Source organism: Pseudochaenichthys georgianus, chromosome 5 (assembly GCF_902827115.2).
Source record: "Pseudochaenichthys georgianus chromosome 5, fPseGeo1.2, whole genome shotgun sequence".
NCBI lineage: Eukaryota > Metazoa > Chordata > Actinopteri > Perciformes > Channichthyidae > Pseudochaenichthys > Pseudochaenichthys georgianus.
In genome coordinates this window covers 34,653,000-34,677,509 of record NC_047507.1, presented here as the reverse complement: position 1 = coordinate 34,677,509, position 24,510 = coordinate 34,653,000, and the positions used below count along the sequence as shown (strand labels likewise).

The following is a 24,510-nucleotide window of genomic DNA, read 5'->3' as shown; positions in this document are numbered from 1 at the left end:
TCTCCATGGTAATATATGCTAAGCAGCTAACCTGGTCGGGACCAGGTTAGGTTGCAGGCTAAGAGATCAACTCAGTGAAAGCACCGCCTGCTGACCAATCAGAGCTCAGTGTGCGGAGTTTAAAGCGATCAAGTCATATTACAGGAGAAAGGAAATACAGAAAAACTGCCGTCGCAGGAAAGACGGCCGGCAAAAATCACCGACTGTGTGAACGTGAACATGAATAGAATATCACCTCCATCTTCAGAGCAATCTGACTATTATAACATTAGCGTTAAGAAAGCTTAATTAAATATCGGCCACAACATAAGTAACCGGATCAGAGTACATTAAGTACAGTCCGCGGCATATCACTTCATAATGTATCATATCTCTCCTTATCTGAGTCAGCTGAGCCGTATCTGGCCGTGCAACACTCACTGTGTCACATACTGTATGCAGAAGTATTATTTTAAGCAACACATAAGTTGACGAAACACTCGAGACAAATGTAATTGAAGTCAGATCGTGTTTTAGACGGGGCAGTGATATCATAAACCTGTTAATGTACGCATTCAAACACTTTTTCTTTTGCCAGCTGTATTCACCTTGCAGGTGCAGCTCTGAGGCTTTGATCCTGGATAAAGTGTTTAAGTCATGGATGTTTAAAGTTTAACTTCTTCATTTTGACTAGTATTAAAGTTCACTTTTCATTCAGGAAGTATGACGCTGCGCTGTCAGTACGCTTCTCCATGTTTGTGATTGGTCGAATGCTCCAAATACCACCCATTTTATGTGAACGCGCACCTAACTAGATAGGACACGGCTGGCTTGAGCGATCCACTTGATAACCAGCGTCGTAGTACAGTTTAGCGAGAGCGCGTATGTTTTGGATTAGGCCAACCGGCTAACTCAAACATATCCAGGTTAGGTTGAACCAGCTTCGTAGCATAGGCCCCAGCTCCTGCTTCCTACATCCCCTCCACACCACACCAAGTTGTTCTTCTTAATAATAATAATACATTTATGTTGGGGGGCCGCCTTTCATAACACCCAAGGACACCTTACAGGGGCATAGGGGCAATATAGGGAACAATTTAAACAGTGGATTTTGTGATATATCAGCCGGGGTGAGTCAAGACAAACCACACATGGACTACAGAAGGACATATGGTACAGTTTATATTATTCTTGGTCTTTTTTCAATAACATATTTCAAAGGTTCTGGATTTGTTTACAAATCTAGAAACTAAATACAAAACTAGGATGATATGAAGATCTCATGTCAAAAATAATTGTGATAAATTAGACAGAACTGGCCTGTCTGTGAGCACATTTTATGTTGGTTTGGTTCTTCTGATAAAGGTGTGAATATCTAAATAATATACCAACATATGCTATTGTCATTAGTTGTGTCCCTGTTCTTCAAGCTAAGGCATTGCTCAATTAACAACTCTTGGTTTACAGAGTGGTAACATGAGACCGATTTTATATATAAAATATAAATGTATTTTAATTTTATAATTTATTTATAATTTATTTTAAATATTGACAATAAAATAAATGGAAATATATACACCGGCAAATATTTAATATAAATACCTTGTGTGTGTGTATAGCTATTGCTTTATCTGATTAATGTTATTTTCATATGAAAGTCCATGATTATAAGTATGCAGTATCATAACTACACCTTTGATGTTTATAAAAAACCAAACCGTTTGAAAATCGGTTGAAAATTGAGCAAGCTATGGTTATTTAAATAGTAAACCATAATGTTATGAATGAGAGCACTGCCTGTAGCTAGATGGCGGCCAAGTGGCAACGTCGGTCTCCATTGGCCAGCAGCGCGTGTGAGCCATCTAGTGTTTATATATATATCTATGGATCGGGTAGTCACAGTTGCTCTCCACGAGCTGCGGAAGCGAAATGCTTGATGGGAAACGGCTCGCTGGTATCTCGAGCTGAGCGCTCATTGGTGGTTTTTACCACGTGCTGCTGATGAAACTCTCCAATTGGCTGGCAAAAGTTTGTTGTTGTTTTGTGTCCGTTTTACGTCGCCACATCCATTCCCATTTTTCCTCATTGTTCCACAATGTTTATCATCATGAAATTAATATCTATATATTTTATACTATACTGCTTACCGTTTTCATACTTTATATATCTTAGCATATTCATACACACTGTTCATACTGCTCACAGGCTGATATCTAGTGTATTCATACCCCACTGTTTATTCATCATTCAATTCATTATATGTTATTCTGTAGATTGTGTACATTACTTTCCACCTCACTGCTTGTTGCACCTGGTTAGAAGCTAAACTGCATTTCATTGTCTCAGTACCTGTAATATGTGCAATAACAATAAAGTTTCTCTTTAAGTTAAACCAAATCATTAAAATAAAATCTATTGTAATGTAATGATTTGGTTTAACCTTATTTGTTGAATACATCATTTAAAATGGCAAAATGACACAAAACAACAACAAACTTTTGCCAGCCAATTGGAGAGTTTAATCAGCAGCACGTGGTAAAAACCACCAATGAGCGCTCAGCTCGAGATACCAGCGAGCCGTTTCCCATCAAGCATTTCGCTTCCGCAGCTCGTGGAGAGCAACTGCGCCAACTCGCCTCGCCTCGCTCTCAAGGCTGCGGGCGTCTTTGTCCCGCGAGATTTCAAAGTCTCATGTGGGCGAGCCTCCAGAGCAAGTCGGACAAAATGACTAACCATCATGCAACGCACTAGCAAGACGTTGATCGCAACTGCGCAGGTCTGCGCAGGTCTTGCTTGTATCAAACAAGCCTAGTGGCTTGTTATTATGCAGTTAGCAGCTAGCGGCTAGCTAGTAATTATGCTAATGTGCACATCAATCGTTATGTACTTCTATTATGCTGTAACAGGATCTAGTGATATCCAACAGAGCTTCATTTAGCATGAAATAATTATTGCACTGTATATATATATATACACACAGTGCAATAAACTTGTTAGTGCAATAAGAAGCTACAGGAACGTTAATCTACGTCGGTAATATTAACTTTATTTAATACAACATTTACGGTACAAGATTTACATCATACAGCCCATGTAGTATAATATTTTACAAATGATGAATTACAGCAAACATGTGCAATATATCCATTATTTCAGCTCCGTGGGCTATGGGTCCGTTGTTATTGTGCATCCATGGGTAAAGAGAAACTCATGTAGTGCTGAACACGTAACATGAACGTGCCGGGCGGCGCGGTCCCGTGGGTGAGATGCACGTTCATAATGCCGAGGGAAATAACTCTCAGAATAACGTTATTAGCACATTTTTACAACTTGAGGAACGAATGTTTTTAATATGTACGGTGGCCCTGAAGTGCAAGACACCACAGCATTTCACAAAACACAACAGCATTTCACAAAACGCCACAGCATTTCACAAAACGCCGCAGCATTTCACAAAACGCCACAGCATTTCACAAAACGCCGCAGCATTTCATAAAACGCCACAGCATTTCACAAAACACTGCAGCATTTCACAAAACGCCGCAGCATTTCAGAAAACGCCACAGCATTTCACATTGGACGGAAAGGGTATTCCTTAGGGAGAACACTTCTTGTTTGTGATTGGACAGAGCAGCCAGAGAAGCACTGCTGTGATTGGTTGTTTTTGCTGCCAGTCAAGAAATGACGCTTCGTGATTGGCCCAACACATCAGCCGTTAGCTGTTAGCACACACTCAGAGCACACAGCTCCTCATATCTGTTCAGAAACTGGACAAAAGTTAAACATGTACAAACCACAGACTGTCTATGTCATGGTGAATACAGTCGCTGCTTTATTTATGTCTGTATGACGTTGTTGTGAGTGTGGACGGAGCAGCTACAGGTTAGTTTAGCCTGATGGATCCGATTCCGATAGGATTTACATGGAGATACGGCCCGCCCCCTCTCCAGCGTCTTGTTTGAATGACAGGAGTAAACACAGAATTAATGCTTTATTAACATGGTTTTTAAGGGGCTTATCTCCATGTAAATACTATGGTAGACCACCCAATATTTGCATCGCTCTAATCGCTCGAGTTTCACCGTGGCTGTCAGCTGTGTTTGCTCCTGTCAATGCTGTCATTCAAACAAGAGGCGCTGGAGAGGGGACGGGGCGTATCTCCATGTAAATCCTACAACAAAATGAACATATTTGACCGTGATTTAATTGTAATACACGTTTCAAAGTGATGCCGAAGTAACTACATACTGATAGCAGTTAGTAAAAACCATGAATTAACGCTTTGATACGTCTGCAGACAAGACGGCAGGCGAAAAGCTTTTAAAATGCGTGTTTTCTGAATCGGATTCATCAGGCTAAACTAACCTGTAGCTGCTCCGTCCACACTCACAACAACATCATACAGACATAAATAAAGCAGCGACTGTATTCGCCATGGCATAGACAGCCTGTGGTTTGTACATGTTTAACTTTTGTCCAGTGTGTGCTAACGGCTGATGTGTTGGGACCATACGTTCTGGGACCATGGTTGGGACATATTTCGCTGTCGGGTGTTGACCAATCACGAAGCGTCATTTCTTGACTGGCAGCAAAAACAACCAATCACAGCAGTGCTTCTCTGGCTGGCTCTGTCCAATCACAAACAAGAAGTGTTCTCCCTAAAGGAATACCCTTTCCGTCCAATGTGAAATGCTGTGGTGTTTTCTGAAATGCTGTGGTGTTTTCTGAAATGCTGTGGTGTTTTCTGAAATGCTGCGGCGTTTTCTGAAATGCTGTAGTGTTTTGTGAAATGCTGTAGTGTTTTGTGAAATGCTGTGGTGTTTTCTGAAATGCTGTAGTGTTTTGTGAAATGCTGTAGTGTTTTGTGAAATGCTGTAGTGTTTTGTGAAATGCTGTGGCGTTTTCTGAAATGCTGTGGTGTTTTCTGAAATGCTGTAGTGTTTTGTGAAATGCTGTGGTGTTTTCTGAAATGCTGTGGTGTCTTGCACTTCAGGGCCACCGTAAATAAGGGCTATACAAGTGTTCATACTGGGTAGTTTATGTAGTTTAAAAAAAATTATCCAACGAGTTACAGACCATTCTTTCCCCATGTAAATCAATGGGAAAAAGTGTTTCCGGGCCTGGCAACCAAACGGATGTGCAGTACCGCCGTTTGGCCAGCACGAATATTTCCATCTGAGTCCGGCGCACTTCCTGGGGGCTTGGTTCCAGCCAGGTAAAGTATTATTTAAATATTGATGAGAGTAACGTCACTTCCGGGCAAAAATTACGGCCGACCCCTTTTTGGGGAAAACAACGCTGTCATTTGAATGGCGGTCAATACAAATTCTGAAGTTTTTGCCAATCCGATCAGAAATGTAAGAAAACCATGGATTTTTGGATCTTCAAAGAGCCCGATTACGATGGCCAGACAGGCAAACAATTACATTAAATAATTAGAAATCGACGATCGGGCTCGATATATGGTTGCACCGGCTGTACCGTCGATAGTTACGCCACTGCTCTCATCTATACTTACACACTGATATTAATAATTGGTTAATTGTGGATGGAGGTTTCATTGGTTTTAGGTCTGACTTTCTTACATAATATGCGCATTGTATTTTATTTGTAATGTTATTATTTGCATAGTAGGCTACTCAATACTCAATGTGACAGCCTTATTTATAAAGTATACAAATAATACTGTTCGGACTGAGAGACTGTATAACGAGTTTATAAAAGGAAAATATCATAAGACTCAATAAAGAATCATTATAAAAAAACGTACTGAAAAAAATAATTTTATTTTGAAACCTTGCACCGGATGTTTGACTTATCACGCTTTCTGAATTGACGCTCAGCTGCTTCACCGGAAACTAAACAAGGAATTCGGATTTAAACGATTATACGTGTCATTCCCAGAGTCTCAAACCTCCTGGACACTGTTGGTGAACAAAATCCCAGTAAGTAGCTTTTCATTGTCTTTATTCACTTTGCCACAGATTGAGGACAGGAGCATTTTGCTTACTTCTCTTGTCGGCTTGTCGTTTTAAAAGCTTTAAATCAAGTAATCAGTTAGCTTAGCTGAGCTAACATGGCTTAGCTTAAATCACTGTGAGTTCATTTGTGTTATTAAACAAGAGCACAGTTTGTATTTATTTCACAAATCTATAGTTAATATTAAGAATACCAGCGTCCATTCATAAATGATCACAATATTACAGTAGGGAAATCACTTTCAATGTAGCTGCTGGTGATGAAAGTAATAGTTGTTTTGAACACCTGTATGTGGCTGGTTGGTTGATTAAATAAGACACTAACATAAGACTACAGCCAGACTTCCTTATGAATGAAGTCTTTATCTGTGGTGACAGTTCATTAGGAGACGGTGACGGTTCTTTATGTCATGGGACTTTTGAACGAGTCATTCATACCTGTCAAACACGCTAACCAAACTGCGCTGGCAGCTCTGGGAGGGAAAAAAACATTTGTACTTTTTTGCGCTCATCCTAATTTTCGGCCTTGGTGTAACAACATTCATAATTAAGTCAAGGTAACACCCTTTTCACCCCGGTTACACTTTTAATTTGCCCTGTACGATGGGCGCTGTAAGTGATGAAAGTATTAGCAGCTCATGTCTTAAAACAGAAGCCTCATATTGCTTAACATAAGGGGAAATAGGAAGGGTATATTTCAAGCTTACTATGTTAATAAGTCATTGGGCTTTTTTATCAACCAAGATTGACTGAATTTAGTTGAAAAGTGAGCTTATTAACACATGAATACTGTGTAATATATTTGAACATATCTATTTAATAAGTACAACATAAGACGAGCACAAGTTTCATGTGTGGGACATATTCCATTATACTGTAGAATTTGCTACTAGTCTTTTCAAAATGGACAACGGGCCACAGTTGGTCCCCGGGCCGTAGTTTGGACACCCCTGATGTAAAGGGTATTCTGGCTGAAAAAGGTGCAAATATGTCATCTCAGTATCCCCTCTCTTAGGCCAGACTTTGAATGCGTCTTTTCATGACCTTACTGATGGGTTCCAGACCAGAGGACAACTCTGAATAAATAAGTGAAGAAAGACAACACTAATGCACCATGGGGGGCTGCATGTGTAGCCCTGCTACAAGCACAGAGTGATAAAGCCATTCGAGGATTCCAATGGAAAACAGTATCTGGGAGCATACTCTGTTGGGAGACCCTTACTAAAGTCTGTTATCACAGTGAGGCAATGTAGCCCCACCTAGCTCCACTGTGTCAACATGTCTTATTGACTTTGAGCAACAGTTAGTTGTCAACTGACTTTTTTGCTGTTCTGAAGGTATTTCTGAAATAGAAGAAAAAGATGTTTCAAACTATCAGAGTGAACATGTTGCATCTGTTGCACAATACAAAACAAGTGTGCAGCCGTTCCACACTGACATGATCATGCTCTGTTGTAAAGCACAAACAGAATATCACCTTTTTCTCCTAAATTGGGAGTAAAATTGGTTTTAAATTGAATTCTGAGTGGCATTAAAACATCTTAAATATAAACTGTAGAAAACATGTATAATGACCAAGTGGGTAGGGGAACATAATAAAGCAGCTGGAACAGTCTGTTCAATTCAGAAAAGTACAGCACTGTATTGCAGCCTTTAAAACAACGGTCTAATATCACGATATCGATGGATAACCATTTACTCCTCTCCTCTGTCCTCCTCAGGCTGGTTGCTGTGCGTTGATGAGCTGTGGTCACCTTGGTAGCTGTTGCTAACGGCAGAAGCATGAAGGCTTTGATCCTGGTCGGAGGTTACGGGACGCGACTGAGACCGCTCACCCTCAGCGTCCCAAAACCTCTGGTGGACTTCTGCAACAAACCAATCCTGCTGCACCAGCTGGAGGCATTGGTGAAGGTGAGGAGGAGGAGGAGGAGGAGGAGGAGGAGGAGGAGGAGGAGGAGGAGGAGGAGGAGGAGGAGGAGGACTTCTTATTTGTTGACCTCCATACTTTTAGATTAATTATAACCCAGCCCTAATTAAACATAAATACCTTTTAGAAAAAAATCTTATGTTATTGTGTTGGCTGGACTCCATCTTATAATCATTTTGTTGCTGATGTTTTGTGTGTGTAGGCGGGGGTGGACCATGTGATTCTGGCGGTGAGCTACATGTCGGAGCTGCTGGAGAGAGAGATGAGAGTCCAGGAGGAGAGAGTACGTCCCTTTTCTGTCTCTGAATTAGAATGAAAGGAAACGATACAGAAATGCTCATTGTTCTCCATCTACAGAATCCTGAATGTTTTTTTGTCTTCTCTTCAGCTTGGGATTCGTATCTCTCTGTCTCATGAGAAGGAGCCTCTGGGCACAGGTGAGTTCCTCCTCTCTGCAGACGGGAAACTGTCGATGCAACACAGCAAAGTGCATTGTAACAGTGTCCAGTGATTTGAAACGGTGCAAGTCTGCAGAAGCTGTTCTCTCTGCATCATACAAAGATTTGTTCTGAAGTCAGCGGTAAACGCTACTAAGCTGCAATATCTCTTAGCACAATACTTGCCTCAGAATTGTATTTCTACACATATTTTGCCTTTTAAAAGAAAATACTGGGGTCCTGTGATTTGGATATTACACTAGTCAACATTGCAATATCCATTACATTTGGGATTCATTGTGCACACTTAACTAACTTCTTCAACCTGAATAATATTTCAATTGTTTTGTATCCAAGTGACCGATGGGAAGGCTGGGCATTAAGCTTTTTCAGACACTAGGTTTCCACTCCATGTAGTGTACGATCCATTGGAGTGGCCAAACTCATAGAAAAGTCAAACAGAAAATGAACTGCCGTCAAGGCACCAGATGGCGAATCTTACGCAGGGGGGAAATGATCCAAGTCCAGGCAGGAGTCGGTTTGTTCCATTTATTTCCACGTTCCAATATTCACCAAACGTCCAATGACAAGGGTTTCTTATTTCCTTTCCTGAAACCTTTCCTATGGCTTTCTTTGTTTAATCCTGCTCGAATCACCCTGTTGAAAAAACATGTCTACTAGTGCTCTGCTCACCACCACCCGTCTCGAATATATACAATTGCACCCTGTGCCCAAATCACACAATTCAACCGCGAAAACGTCACTAAATTGTATAAAAATTTGAAATGAACACGTGTGTCTGTTTTCAGCCGGCCCCCTGGCGTTGGCTCGAGAGCTTCTGAACATCGACAACGAGCCGTTCTTCGTCCTGAACTCAGACGTTATCTGTGACTTTCCGTTCAAAGACCTGCTGCAGTTCCACAGCAACCACGGCAAGGAGGGGACCATCGTGGTGAGTTACCACTGCTCAAAGTGTGTTTCAGACTCCATCCCGACTACAGGTTGATCAGTCACTTTAGCTCTTTTAGATGAAAGTTGACAATCATGACAGATATGTGGTAAAACTTCAGTGCGAAACATTTACAGTAGTGAGGGAGACAAAAGACAATGGAGGATACTTTTACCCAGACTTGTAATCAAGGAGGATATGGACAATTGCAACGTATTATTGTTGTGTTCATCATATCATATCTATTCCTAAAACAAAAACTGGAATGACATTTTGGAATGATGAATGATGTAAGTGGCAACTTGAACAAAAGTTGACTTCTTAAATTCAAAAGAGAAAAAGGTAAACATTTAATTAAATTACTTGTTGTTAAATGTTTTACTGCCATCTAGTGGAATAATTCCGTACTGGGCATTTGTTGGTATTGAAAGGGCAAACGTTTCAGTAACTGAATTCAACATCGACGAACAATAAACACTTCATTTCAGGGCATTTGAATAGAATGTGGTTTTTTTGTATTAGTTTTCGCACAGATATCAAACAGACATTTTCAAGACATTACATGTAAGATACTGTGTTTTCCTAGTACAGTTGACGTGGTTTGTTTTTAAATGTGAAAAGTTTCACATTAAATTCATTTGAATGGTGGTTGATTCTAAGCTTGAATTGAATTCTGAACCTGTTCTGTGAAGTTTGTTTATGAATCAGTCTGGGCTCTGTGTGTGTAGGTGACGCGGGTGGAGGAGCCCTCTAAGTACGGCGTGGTGGTGTTTGAGGCGGAAAGCGGCAGGATACACCGCTTTGTGGAGAAACCACAGGTCTTCGTCTCCAACAAGATCAACGCTGGCATCTACATCTTCAATCCCAGCATGCTCAGCAGGATCCAGGTGACACACACACACACACACACACACACACATACACATACACATACACATACACATACACATACACACACACACACACACACACACATACAAAAGCAAGTGATTTTAACCTTACAATATTTCTACGTATTGATACGTTGATCTGGCATTTAATTATGTGTGTGCGTGTGTGTGTGTGTGTGTGTGTGTGCAGCTAAGACCAACATCTATAGAGAAAGAGATATTTCCTGTCATGGCAGAGGAAGGGCAGCTGTACACGATGGAGCTACAAGGTAACTACTACAGCACAAATCTTATATGCAATATTATCTAAACGATCATTAATATTTATTTTAATCATGGCTGCATCCAACAAACGTTTTCTTTATCAGTTAACTTTTCTAACAGATGACACTTTTACATAAAAAAAGTTACAATGTCGAAAGATTTTGAAATGGGACCTCTTCAAAGTCTTGATTTGTCCCTCAACATTTGAAAAGGCAAAATCTTCACACCGTGATCATATATAACAGAGAAACCAGACAGTTTGATCGAGGATCATTATTTATTGTTTTATTGGTAGGTTTAAGGATTGTTCTTAGTTTTATAACGGTGCATATAAGAGCACATAGATATTTATATAAGTAAAACTATTGTTTAACCCTTACATTTTTTTAAATATGAATGCACAAAAAATTATAAAATAGAAATGTCAAATTACTGAAAATAAATAAGTGCAGTAAAGTAGACATCAAATTGATGCATCTCCTCATTTCACTTTGGGTAGAAATAAAAAGTCATATTTCCCGTGATCTTTTTGTCTTATTCATATCACTGTTATTTCTGTAAGAAAGTACTTTAACATGTTACTGTGGGAGGTTGACCTGTGTGCTCCCTCCGGCCTCACCGCTCACTGCTCCACCAGACGTAAGTGTTTGGGCTTCTCCTCACACCCAAACTCACGTAGTCTGTGGAGAGGAAACGCTTGTAGAGAAGCACCGATTCTCACCAAACATCAGGAACACAATGTGCAGATCAACACTGCTCTCTGGTTATTATTCAATCTTGGATCCTGTAGTCGTGTTCAGATGCATATCTAATTGATCAGAATCTGGAATCGGTGCTTCTCCATACTTTATCCTTCTCTTTATCGACCAGCCTCCTTCCATGCTGTAGTCTGTGTCGCTGGCAGGTTGTAGTGGCTTTGTTTCTCTCAGGAAGCTTCATGAATCTGTGGAAAATTCAATTCAAGTTCAATTCTCCCAAAGTGTCCTTGGGAAAGACACTAAACTGGAAATTGTGAATGCGATCAGATGAAGAGCAGCTTGGTATGTGTAAATGTAGGCATGTAGTGCAAACGGGCGCTACAGATGCAAGTCCATTTACCAAAATTAGGGCAATATATTGATATAATATCGATATCGTGATCTGAGAAAATATGTTTTTTGGGATATCGTAATATCTTTACATCGCATTTAATTCCCTGGTTTTAAAAGCTGCATTAGAGTAAAGTAGAATTACATTTTCTTTTTTTAATGTTTTGTTATTATTATCTATCAACCATTTAATTGTGTACATATTTGTTTTTGAAAGAACCAAAAGTCAACCCTACTATATGGCGGAATATCAATATTGAGATATTTTGTCCAAAAATATGATTTTCTTCATATTTCCCAGCCCTAACCAAAAGCTGTCGCTGTTTGCTGTTGTTCATGTAACCATAGAAACATCACCTTGTTGCAATGGTTACTAACTGCTCTGTCTGTAGGTTTCTGGATGGACATCGGTCAGCCTAAAGACTTCCTCACAGGGATGTGTATGTACCTTCAGTCGCTACGGCAACACGCTCCTGAGAGGCTACGCACGGGACTCGGTTTCCTTGGCAACGTTCTTGTGGTGAGTTCTGCTGATGGCCGCCACATGATGTCAAATAAACACGGTTATAATTAGTGGTGCAGGAATGAGTCCTAGAGATCGGAAATAAGTGTTGCTAAAATGCATGAAATATGGTCTGTGGTTAATGAAGAGATTACAACCCTTTGTTCTACAACATAGGTATGTTATAAGCATGTTGTATGTTTCACTGTTGGAGGAGTCTTGGTCTTCAGATGTACATTGCATCACTAGGCTGTAGCTGTTGTGCTCATGACTTTTAAGACAGTGAATCTTTGACTCCAGGACCCCACAGCGCAGATCGGGGAGAACTGCACCATCGGGCCGAACGTCACCATCGGTGCGGGGGTGGTGGTGGAGGACGGCGTGAGGATAAAGCGCTGCACGGTGATGAAGGGGGCGCGGGTCCGATCTCACTCCTGGCTGGAGAGCTGCATCGTTGGGTGGAGCTCCTCTGTGGGCCAGTGGGTGAGTACAGGACAGAGACCATCGGGAATTATATTATTACAAGTTATAGAAAGTTTAAAAACATTTTTTAAGGCAATTTCATCTTTAACTGTGTTCATTGTGCAGACATTAAGAAATCATAAAGAACAACACTTCAGAATCAGAAACAGGTTTATTACCAGGTGGGTTGACACGTACGAGGAATTTGACTAGGTGCATACATTAAGGGTAAAACAACAATTAAAACATAGATAGAGAACTAGAAAAATAATAAAATATATACTAAAATATAAATATAACAGTATTTACATTGCAATGTAATGAAATAAAAATAAAAAGTAATAAGAAAAGAAAACAGATATTGTTGTACTCTTAATGTAATGCACACAAGAGTCTATGATGTGGCTGATGTTATGTGTCAGTGGGGGGGCGGGCCTTATTGATGAGTCCGGTAGCGGAGGGGAAGAAACCATCAGGAACCGATGAGTCAAAAAGTATTCTTAGAAAGTACAAAAAAATGGCAATACAAATGTAGCTGTTTTTGAAGTTTAGTTAGCAGTAGATTTCAGAAGTCACATTTAAAGAGGCCCTATTTTGCCTTTGGGGGTTTTCCCTTTCCTGTTTCCTTCACAGGAAAGGGAAGGGGCTTTCTGAACATTAAAGCATGGAGACTTCAAACATGTTACAGTAGAAGCAAGAAATACAAATATGAACCTGAAAATGAGCAAAATATGTCCTCTTTAATCATTGTTTTCCATTTAGTAATGTAAAAGTCTATTGATTTCTTACTGCAGAAACAGTCACTGAAGCATGACTTTTATTATATATCTCAAATTGCTTAAAATCAGTGTGTCGTATATAATTAAGACATATGTCTTAATTATGAACACATTTTTTTCCTAAAATGTAAAAAAGGCAATACATTTTATAGTTATTTTTATGGTTAATAATAAGATATATTTTTGACATGGCCTAGGTGTACATTTAATTCTGGTAAACTTCGACATTCAACAGACCACAATATGATGTTTGAAAACAAAGGAATTACCAGCCTGCATTGTTACAGACTCGCAGACTCTCACTGACAAATCGGCCATTCTCAACTGCTTTAATGAACATTTTATTTCTTCTGGTTCTTTGTTTGAGTCCCTACATTCGGACCCTGAACAGAACGTTGATTCCTCACCACCTCCATCCCATCCCGTGGCTCAGCCATTCAGTTTCACTTTTATCGAGGCGATTGAGGTCCATAAAGCATTGCAGTATCTGGATTCCCACAAATCGGCAGGTCCGGACAAACTTCCTCCTCATTTTCTTAAATTAGCTGCATATTTTATAGCTGAGCCGCTTACTTATCTTTTTAATTTATCTCTTTCCAACGATGAGATTTTTAACTTATGGACATCTGCATATGTTCTTCCTTTACTGAAAGGAGGGGATCCCTCATCTGTTAATAATTATAGGCCAATTTCAAAATGATGTGTTGTAGCGAAGGTCCTTGAAAAGCTTCTCAGTGAACAACTTAAATTATTCTTGGACACAAATGATATTTTGTCAGAGCACCAATCCGGTTTTAGAAAACAACACAGCACAACAACTCCTGCTGGTTTTTAAATTATTTATCAGCGAGAACCCAATGTGTCCAATTTTCTGGGTCCTCTTCTTCCTTCCCCCCGATAGCAAAGGGTGTGCCACAAGGTTCCATATGAGGACCGATTCTTTTTACCATATATGTAAATAATCTATGTAATAATTTCGCAAATGCTTCTTACCATTTTTATGCAGATGATACTGTTATTTATTGTTCCTCCGCTTCTATAGAGCAAAGTCTAGATTTCCTCCAGTCTGCCTTTGATGTCATACAAACCCATTTGTATCAACTAAAGTTGGTATTAAATGAAGAAAAATCCAAAGTGATGATATTTTCGAATGGCAAAAAGTTACCATCTATTCTACCCAAGATTTGTACTGCACATTGAGAGGGTCACTACTTACACATATCTGGGATTTCGTATTGAACAGAACTTGTCTTTCAAGTTACACACGGAAAATGTTGTTTCAAAGCTAAAAATAAAATTAAGTTTCTTTTACAGGAATAAATCCTATTTCTCTTTTCAGACAAGGAAACATTTGATATCTGCAACGTTTTTACCTGTATTAGATTATGGTGATCTGCTATACATGAATGCCTCCGACCAGTGCCTAAAGAGCTTGGATACTGTGTACCATTGTGCCTTACGATTTATCACTGGATGTGGATATCGAGTACACCATTGCACTTTATATGCTGCTGCTAATTGGCCATCTTTGTCTGCTCGCAGACTTTCCCATTGGTTGGGTTTTATTTATAAATCTCTGCTTGGGTTGGTTCCCTCCTACATTTGCACATATATGTGTCAAAGAGAAAGTCTATATGGCCGGCGCTCCCAAGATGCTGGTTCCTACAGTGAGAACACAACTGGGAAAAACAGCTTTTAGATATGCTGCCCCCACAGCTTGGAACAATGTACAGAAGGAGGAGCTGAAACTCTCAGATGTAGTCACTATTGGGAAATTCAGGTCCATCTTAAAGGACAGAGAACATGACACCATTGGTAGATGTGAGTGCTCGTTTATCCTAAAATCGTTTTAAATGTTGCCAGTTTTTAATGATTTTGAATAGTTTGTTTTACTTCGCATATTGACTGGCTAATGTGCCATTTTATTTGTGTTTTACAGCTGTATTTGTCTGCCTGTCATGTCTGTGTTTTATCTGTTGTAACTTCGTACATGCTGCCCTTCTTGGCCAGGTCACTCTTGGAAAAGAGATTTTAATCTCAATGAGTCTTTTACCTGGTTAAATAAAGGATATATATGTTTACTTAGTAAGAAGTCGTGTAATAAGCAGGATACTATGCAGCAAGTGGGTCATCATAGGAAAAGTAACTTTGCATGGAATAATGACCGCATTGTATTTAGATATGAATATATATTTAAGCAACAGCTCACGACAGGCCGTGGTATATGCTCATTATATCACAGCTAAGGGCCGTGGTTCAGCCCAACTGTATACAGTTTTTCTCAGACGCGGGGGGATACTGACTTGTTGTGAAAAGTAACTACAATTCTACCCGTGATATACGCTCATTATATCACGGCTAAGAACCAATCAGATTGCTTGATTTGACTTGTCCGTTTTATTAATATATATATTTATAAATATATTTATAAAACGGACACGTCAAATAAAAAATGTAGTAACAGAAATCATTCTCAATCTCTTCTCATTATGGATATGTAGATATTTGATATTGCTTGTGAAAATATTTCTCTTTATTTTTTAATCATCTTTCTATTTTTGATCCTTCTCTTACAAATGATTTCCTATACTGTGTTTAGGTTTGCAGCACTGTGCACACAAACAAGTTCATTGTTTCTGTAAACCTACATGGCAATAAACCTGATTCTGATGTTAGCGGAGGTTAACTGACTTCTGGGTAATTCTGTGTCGTCAGGTTCGTATGGAGAACGTGACGGTGCTGGGGGAGGATGTGATCGTGAACGACGAGCTTTACCTGAACGGTGCCAACGTGCTGCCTCACAAATCCATCAACGAGTCGGTCCCAGAGCCGCGGATCATCATGTAGCGGCAGGAGGAAGGGAAGACCAGCGCCTCTCTTTTTATACGAACTCGACTGACACCCAAACTGTGCCAGAGAGAAGGACGGACAGAGGGGTGGAGGAAAGAAGAAGAAAGAGGAGGCAAAGGAGAACAAGAAGGTGTTTTCCCCCCCCCCCCCGTTCTGTTTATAATTGGACTATTTTTAGCCCTGCTTGGCTGCACCGTCCATCAATAAGAAACAATGGCGTACGCATGGTCTTGGACGATAATGTCCTGAATGTTGTCGAGGTTAAAGGTCTTGCGTGAGCACTGCTATAGAGAGCGGGAAATTCACACCAAACGCAGAGCGACATTTTAGTGGTCTGTTTATTACAATGGTACAAACCCAAAATAAAATATATTTACTTATGGCTAAACTTCAATAAAAAGATCCAAAGGTTACTGAAGTAATTCGATCATGACGCCGAACAAATCCACTCATAATCTTGCCTCTGCATTATATTTGTAAGCAATCGAACCACAGGAAACATTAGCTCTGCGTTTGATGTGAACGCTCCATTAGAGTTATGGGGCTGATATTTTTCTGTCAGAAGGTGGAGGGACTACTGTGAAGTGTATTCGTGGGGGGGGGGGGGGGTTAGTGAGCGATATGAACATTGCCGTTTTAGATTCACTATGCATTAACATGTCCTGGGTGAACAGTGAACAGGCAATGAAGGTGTCTCCTGTTGCAGCGACTGGAATCCTAACTGACATTGAGATTTCTAAATGCAGTATAAGTTATAGTTGATCAATTATTATAGTTTTTTTTAAACTGGGTTATATGAGGTACCGATCCATAGTCAGTGTAACACCTACAGTACATGGCGGTAGCCGTTTGGAAAAACAAACACAACAGAGGAAAAAACAAGAGGCCTTCTTAAATAAAATCTATATCCGTTTAAGTGAATGCTTTAAAATAATATTTTCAAAGCTTACATTTTCTGTCAGGGAACTGAAGCTGCAACCAGTCTCCAATCTTTACCTCGCAGAACATGGGAGCTATAGGTCTACTGCTGCTTCAATCGTTGAGTTTGTTTGTTTTAAAATCAACCCTATCAAATACCTACAGTACGTTGCATAATAACACAAATAAATGAGCCCGCTCTTGATTTGTCAGCTAGGGTTGTAACGGCATAAGGTTTTGAAAGTATAATATAGTCAAATATTACAGTATCTTATTCAAATTAGTTTTCTTATTATTTACAGTGACCCTTTAAAGAATAGGACCCGAATTACGGTATAAATCTGATACAAAAAAAACATACCTCTGTTATGATAGATGAATTGTGAAGGCCTTTTTGCTGCATTCTGTTCATATGCAGATGCTGTATGACTAACCCCCTGATCCCACCGGAAGCGGCTGCGCTGCGACCTCCTCCTGCGTCATAACCCACCAGGCGCGTTTCAAAACGTTGCGGAAGCGGAGCGTTGTGTGTGCAGCCTCGCAGTTGTTGGATGAACGTTCCACTTCCTGCCTGCGCCGCGCTGCGTCAAAAATAGGATTCATCCTATATTTTAGAAATTCCTTGCGGCGAGGAGCTTCTGCGCTTCGAGCCGCGGGTCTGGTGGAATAGCACCCATTGACTAGAGTGGCCGCGATCGCTAAAAACGCCGCAGACGCTCCTGGTGGGATTAGGGGGTGACATGAATTAGTTCCTAATTTAACTAAAGCATGTAGTGTACATGCAAGCACTATTTTAGCATGTTCAATTCATGAATGAAAATGACATCAGCTTAAAGTTTAATAATGTCCTAATGTGAACATATTTTGTATGTGTGTACCTTTTACTCACACACCTAAACGTAATTTCTTTTCAACACTGTATATAAACAAATGTACACAATTTGATAAATTGGTCAACTTTAATACCAAGATACCTTTATACCCTTACAATCCTAGTGTCATCCTTGTTGTAAAAACTAGATTTTAACATTCAACAAGGACAAATCCATGTATCCCTAATATTAAAATAACTGGTTAAAGGTTTCTGAAGATCATCGTCACAACAGGCGGCCATGTTTGTGTCTTAGTCTCTCATTTGATCCTGAACACTGTCCCGCCTCAGATCTGATCCCTGTTGCTTTTTTATTATTCTTTTTTTATGACCAAAACATACCATGTAAAAATGCAAGAAAAACAATAGCAGCACTTTTAGAACCAATACTAGTGATAATACAAATATGAAGAATATGTAGGTGAAATGACGTGTAACATAAAAAGAGGTTATTTTTAAAGAAAAACACGAGTGCATATGAACTCTGTCACAATATGAATACATATATTATTTAAAAATAATTATAATGCTAATCAATGTAGTTAACTTTGTTAATTGTGAAGACACCATTAAGCAAAAAGTAAATTGCATACTTAAAAATGTATATATGCAGACTGCAGCATCTGATATTTAAGAAGTGTGTTACATTTGAAAATGGCAGAAAGTCTTGTTGCAATTTCCAGATATTAAAAGAGGTCCCTTGAGTTCCTCTGGTAATTATCAAATAGTAGCAGTTAAGTGAATACTGTTCAAACAATACCTGTGTTTGTGTTTTATATTGATTTATCTGTTTCATCCTTTCATAAATGTGAGGACTAAAATGGCGGTAGACAAAGGGCTGTTAAGGGTTTTATTGCTGTGGGGGAGCTGGAGCAAGACCCCACTGTGGTCTCTGGAATGTGGGGGGGATGTGTGTATGTGTGGAGGCTGCAGAAATAGGAGACAGTGAGTGTCAGAGGTGTTTGTTTGAGATGACTGGAAAAGACGACCAGTTGTCCTTAAACTCCACCCCTTCCTGTATCATTGGTATGAAAGCCTATCCAGCTTTCTGTTCTGCCTCTCTCTTCTCGCGCCACTTGGACCGGAAGGTCGTGGCGGCCTGTGAACAGGGGCCAGGAGTAGGCCTACTCCTGACATTACGCATATGATATGATATGGTAATGTATTGATTGTATTGCATTGTCATATTACCATTAAAGTGGATTATTGTTGAACGGTTAATTGTATGCTCTGGACTCCTTCCTGTAAGAGATCAGCTTGTTTAGGGACGCGCGGAGATTTGAAAAAGCGGACTAGTTGTCCATTCATATCTCTAACAAGACTAAAACACACACACGTACACTACATAGACAAAAGTGTTGGGCCACCTACACATTACACCTACAGGAGCTTTTATGACATCCCATTCCACATTCTCAGGCATTGATATGAAGTTGGTCCCCCCTTTGCAGCTACAACAGCTTCCACTCTTCTGGGAAGGCTTTCGACAACATTTTGGAGTGTGTATGTGAATGCAAGAAGAGCATTTGTGAGGTCAGACACTGATGTTGGACCAGAGGCTGGCTCTCTGTTCTAGTTCATCCCAAAGGTGTTCAATGGAGTTGAGGTCAAGGCTTTGTGCGGGCCAGTCAGGTTCTTCCACACCAAACTCATCCAACCAGGCCTTCATGCACCTTGCTTTGTGGGGCAGTCAGTCTGGAACAGAAAAGGGCCTTCCCCAAGCTGTCCAAGATGACTTGGATTCTTGGCATTGTGTCTGGTGATGTAAGGCTTGATTCAGCTGCTCGGCCATGAAGCTCCCGGCGCACAGTTTGGTGCTGATATTAATGCCAGAGCTGGAACTCTGCAGAGCTTTGGCCACTTTTACGCACTATGCGCCTCAGCACAAAAAACGCAAAAATAAATATGCGAATAACTTTTTTTTGATGAATTGCTGAATTTGCCTTACTTTGCCAATGTGAACTAACTTAGCACTCGAGAAGCAAGTGCACCTTCCTCTTGCTTTTTCATTAATACTTTTACGTTAATTCACCTGTAAAATATGAATGTGTTTATTTCTTACTGTTACCATGGTAACAATCAGTGGATTTGTTTTGAACTGCAATTTGTACACATCACATGGAATGTGATGACATCATCAAAGCCAATTTTACTGTCGGATGGAATGTTATAAAATCATTTGGGAAACTCATTTTCTGTCATTAGGCAAAGGTTAGCACAAGTGAATTTGAGTAGCAAGACATTACATTTTTCATTATTTACTTGTTCAAATATTACTCTCATTAGTAGAAAGTTACAGGTTTGCACACAAGTTCTTCCTCAATCTATTCAGTTCAACACAAACCAGAGACAAGCAAACATGGCAAAGGCAAATAACAAGGATTTGAGAAGCCGTGTGGATGCCTATATTAATACACATTGGGTGATGGACACCTGTAAAGAACTTGATTGCACCAGGACCGACCTTTTGTCGTGTAAGGCAAGAGAAAGAGCCCAACTGAAAAGGAAGTATGAGACCCTGAGTGCAGTCGTTGATCGGCTGCGTGGCGTAGATGCAGTAGAAGGGTCAAGCTCTGGGCAGCGAGACGAAATTGCAAGTCTGACATTGAAGCTGAATGCGGCTGTGGGCAGGGAGAAAGACACTGCTAGAAACCTTAAATTCCAAATCAAATTAAATAAGGACTTAAAGTGCCAGTTTCAGAAAATGCATGCAAAGCAGTCCAAGACTAAACTGGACGAAGAGACAACAAACAAGGTCCTCCGCAGTCAGTTGAAGGAGACCCAGGTAAGGTCAGCCTCCAGATTGAGCCTTGCATCTGCCATCAACATGGATCTCCAAAACAAGCTGGAGGTGGCCAGTAAACGGCTGCAGCCGCCTCCAAGTCACATGAGCAGACAGGCTCCTGAGGATCTGCCAGAGTTGCCGCTGAAGAAATCCCCAGGATTTCTGTACTGGATTGCCAACATCCTGTCTAGTGATGAGCAGGAAGAGCCAGAAGCAGAAGCTACAGGAACAGATATCGGTCTCACAGCTGAGGAGGAGGGACCGCTCCAAGGAGCAAAGAAGAAAAATGCACCCGCTGCAGAGACCCCAGGGAGCAGGGAGAGCCTTGGAGGTCTCCCAAGGTTTCCAGATAGTGGAGAAGACCTTGCTGAAGACGAGTTTATCGAGAGAGTAAAACAGGGAATGGTTCACATCAAGATCAGCCAGCTGCAGGAAATAACAGAGGACGCAACGAAGCAGGTGTGGGAGACCGTAGACCCCCTGCTGAGCAGCCAGCGGGAGCAGATGGACCAGCTGGTGCTGGCCCAGAAGCAGCTGGTGGACCAGCGTGAAGAGGACTCTAAAGTGCTGCTGCGGATGGAGAAGGACTGGGAGGGGAGGTTTCAACAGATCCTGACCAGGAGGTCCCCCAGAAGGAGTTGGGTTGTCCGCATGTTTGGATGCGGAAGTGTGGAGGATTAGGGACCCCCCTATGGGTAATGCCCCCCTGTTGAAGTCCCTTGCATTAATGCATCAATATTAGTTTTAATCAACAACAAAAAGAAAATACATAGTAATAATGATAAAAATAATGGTAACGGTAATAATAATAGTAATGATGATATTAATAACAACAATAGTAATGATGATAATAATTTGTATAAAAATACCAATTGTAATGATAGTGATAATAATATCAACTGTTTAAATAATGTAATACATATATTTATGTACATTTATTACATGGCTTAGTTGTGTCACGATTCTCATGTTATGTCACGTTTGTAGTTTTGTCTGTGTTGGTGTTTTTCCTGTCTTATTGTGTAAAGTGTTCACCCCCGTTTCCTGCCTGTCTGCTTTCTGTCTGCTTCCCTCCCTGATTACCCGATTGTGTTCACCTGTTGTCCTTGTGTTTCTCCTCCCCTGCCCGGCTGTTTCTCGTTGTCGTGATTACCCCTCCCTGTATTTAGTCTCGTCTCTTTCTGTGTTCAGTGTTGGGTCGTTGTTTGTTGGTGACTGAGTTCACCGGTGAGTGTTCCGTGTTTTGGCATTATCCTGGAAATAAAGGGTTTCTCAAAAGTTATCTGCATTTGGGTCCTGCTTCCTTCACTCGACCGTGACAAGTTGAATACTCGATTCTGATTGGTCAATTCAGAACATGTGACACGTAGTTTATCCAGAACAGACAGACCGTTGTTAAGGACGCTCACATCTGCACAAAGAAGTCCGGTCGATTGAACCGTATACAGTTTGGCTGAAAAGCAAACTGCATCAGGTGATCTGCCTGTCGGGTGTTCTTTTGCCCATAATGACCGCCGCGCTGCACATTATCCCTTACATATACAATTTCAATAATTATTATATTTGTAAATCATTTTTTTAAGACATATATATATATTTTATAAATATTAAATAATGCATTTGTAATATAACATGTCAATACAATGTAAACCCAAAACAGAAGTCAGACCAGTTTTGTTTCATTTCTGTATAAACCTATCGAGGGCATTTTAGACAATATCTCACTCCAAACTGCTGTTCTAAGTATCACTCTTTAAAGATCTTATTTATCATTTCTGATCAGGGTGTAAGGTACTTTTGTTTGGAACTTAAAGATTTGCAAGAGTTACATTTCGGTGGTACAAAAGTAACATTTACTCGTGCATTATGGAAAGGAGAAGAAACATTTCCAAATTGGCCCCCCGTCCAGAAGTCAATGTAAACTGCCACACAATGATTATCTCTTTACTGTTGTATTTCCATCCATAGCAGTTATTGACAAACAATTAAAATGTTTAGGAAATAAACTAAACTATTCATTATATCAATCAAATCCTACGTCCCAATGACACAAATTGCCTCGGGGGGCTTTCATAGTTAGTCCTTAGACTGTTGCAGCTGACGAGAAAGAACTCCCCATAAGAACCCTTACAATAAGTATAGGCTTTGAACAATCTTGGTAGTTTTAGTTTTATAATTAGGGTGTAAATGCGCTTACACTTTTCTCTCACTTTAAACTTTAAAAAATAAAATAAACACATTGACAACATTGAACCCAACTTCCTCCCGTAATTCCAGCATGGGATTTTACGATGAATTGTCTGATAGCTGGTTTGTTGATCCTTTGAGTGTAATGTTTGGACTTCATGCCAATACATCTGAAATCATCAGAGCAGGGCTGATAATGTTTTTATATTGTCCTGTTGTTTTTATATTGTCCTGTTGTTGCGTGTTGGCACCTTGAGTCGATTGTAATTTCGTTGTACCTGTACAATGACAAATAAAGATCTATCTATAAGTTATAATAAAATAAACAAACTCTAATTTCTCTCAACAGTGTGTAATACATTTCTTCATAACACCACCACACATATTTTTGTTTCATCTCCACCCAAAAAACCAACCCGGTATCACGGCAAGACGTGAACATGTGACGATTTACCATGCTGGGAGACGTGAAGATGTCACGGTTTCGTCCCTTCAAACGTGACAGTTACACGGTATTGATAACATGGCCCAACCAGTGGAGAAATACCTGGAAGAATAGATATATTGATAACGGATAATAATTACAGAGAACAGGAGGCAATCGCAGGCGAATGTTATGCATGAAAAGAGTTCTAACAGTTCTAACCAACTCTAACTATTTATTACAATGGCCTATTTTTATACGTACGACGGAATAACAGATATTTGTTCAATACCTCTCTAAGCTGAAACATGCTGTACCAATCATGTTGCGAACAATCAAAAGAAAAATGATATGTTAATCATGAATACCTGTATACATGCACAAACCTTTAGTACGTCGGCAGGTTGCCCCACTTCTGCTCCTCCTCTTTAGAGGACGCCCCTGAGCATCTTTGCCGACCCAGCGGATTCTGCTCCTGCTAGATGCTGCTCTGGCCCCGTCTTCTTCCTCCTTCAATAAAGTAGTCATGCATTTTCACAACAAGCTGCTTTTCATTCCCAGTTTATTCCTATTCACTTTGAATTACAAGCACATAATAATCAACCTAATCAGTACATCGGGCACACAACCAATACCATTGAAATTAAACAATTTACCTTTCGTTGTTTACAAAGTAAATCGGCAAGGAAAATGGCGTCTTCTAGCTGTCCCTCCCTAGAGTGTGTGTGTGTGTGTGTGTGTGTGTGTGTGTGTGTACACATGCTTATAAATACAAAAGAGAAAGTGTTAAAGAGACGGAGATGAAGATGGTAAGAATGGGGAGAAGACAGGAAGAAATGTAGGGAATGTAGCTCTGAGGAGGGAGAAGAGAAGAAATAGAAAAAGTGCTGTTTGATCTTGCTTTGGTTTGGAATCTGTTGAAAGAAAAAATACAGTTAACACTTTTGAATGCATGACAATTTACAATCTCACATATCATCAACAAGCTTTAACATTGGGGTAAATGACGAGTTAAAGCAATAATCAATCAGGGGCGGACTGGAACAAGGACAGCTCTGAACGTGTTGTCCTAAATAGGACCACAACAATCAGCGTGCAGTAACAGTCTGTAGATGGTTGTCATGACATTTCTTCACAATACTATTAGTTGCCACTGTATGCAAGTATGACAGCCACAATAAGCCTTTTTCCAAGCTTTGTATATACAGTGCCAAAAGTAT

The 24,510-nt window shown here is 40.1% G+C and overlaps 1 protein-coding gene across 1 annotated transcript; it reads left to right on the top strand.

Annotated features, from left to right (window-relative positions):
* Positions 1–5,836: 5,836 nt before the first annotated feature.
* On the top strand, positions 5,837–23,212 carry gmppb (GDP-mannose pyrophosphorylase B). Its single transcript, XM_034083867.2, has 10 exons — positions 5,837–5,924; positions 7,679–7,868; positions 8,087–8,167; positions 8,273–8,321; positions 9,131–9,273; positions 9,999–10,157; positions 10,351–10,429; positions 11,905–12,032; positions 12,315–12,497; positions 15,971–23,212. The coding sequence occupies exons 2-10, from the start codon at positions 7,740–7,742 to the stop codon at positions 16,100–16,102; spliced, it is 1,083 nt and encodes a 360-aa protein (XP_033939758.1). The 5' UTR covers positions 5,837–5,924; positions 7,679–7,739; the 3' UTR covers positions 16,103–23,212.
* The last annotated feature ends 1,298 nt before the right edge of the window (positions 23,213–24,510 follow it).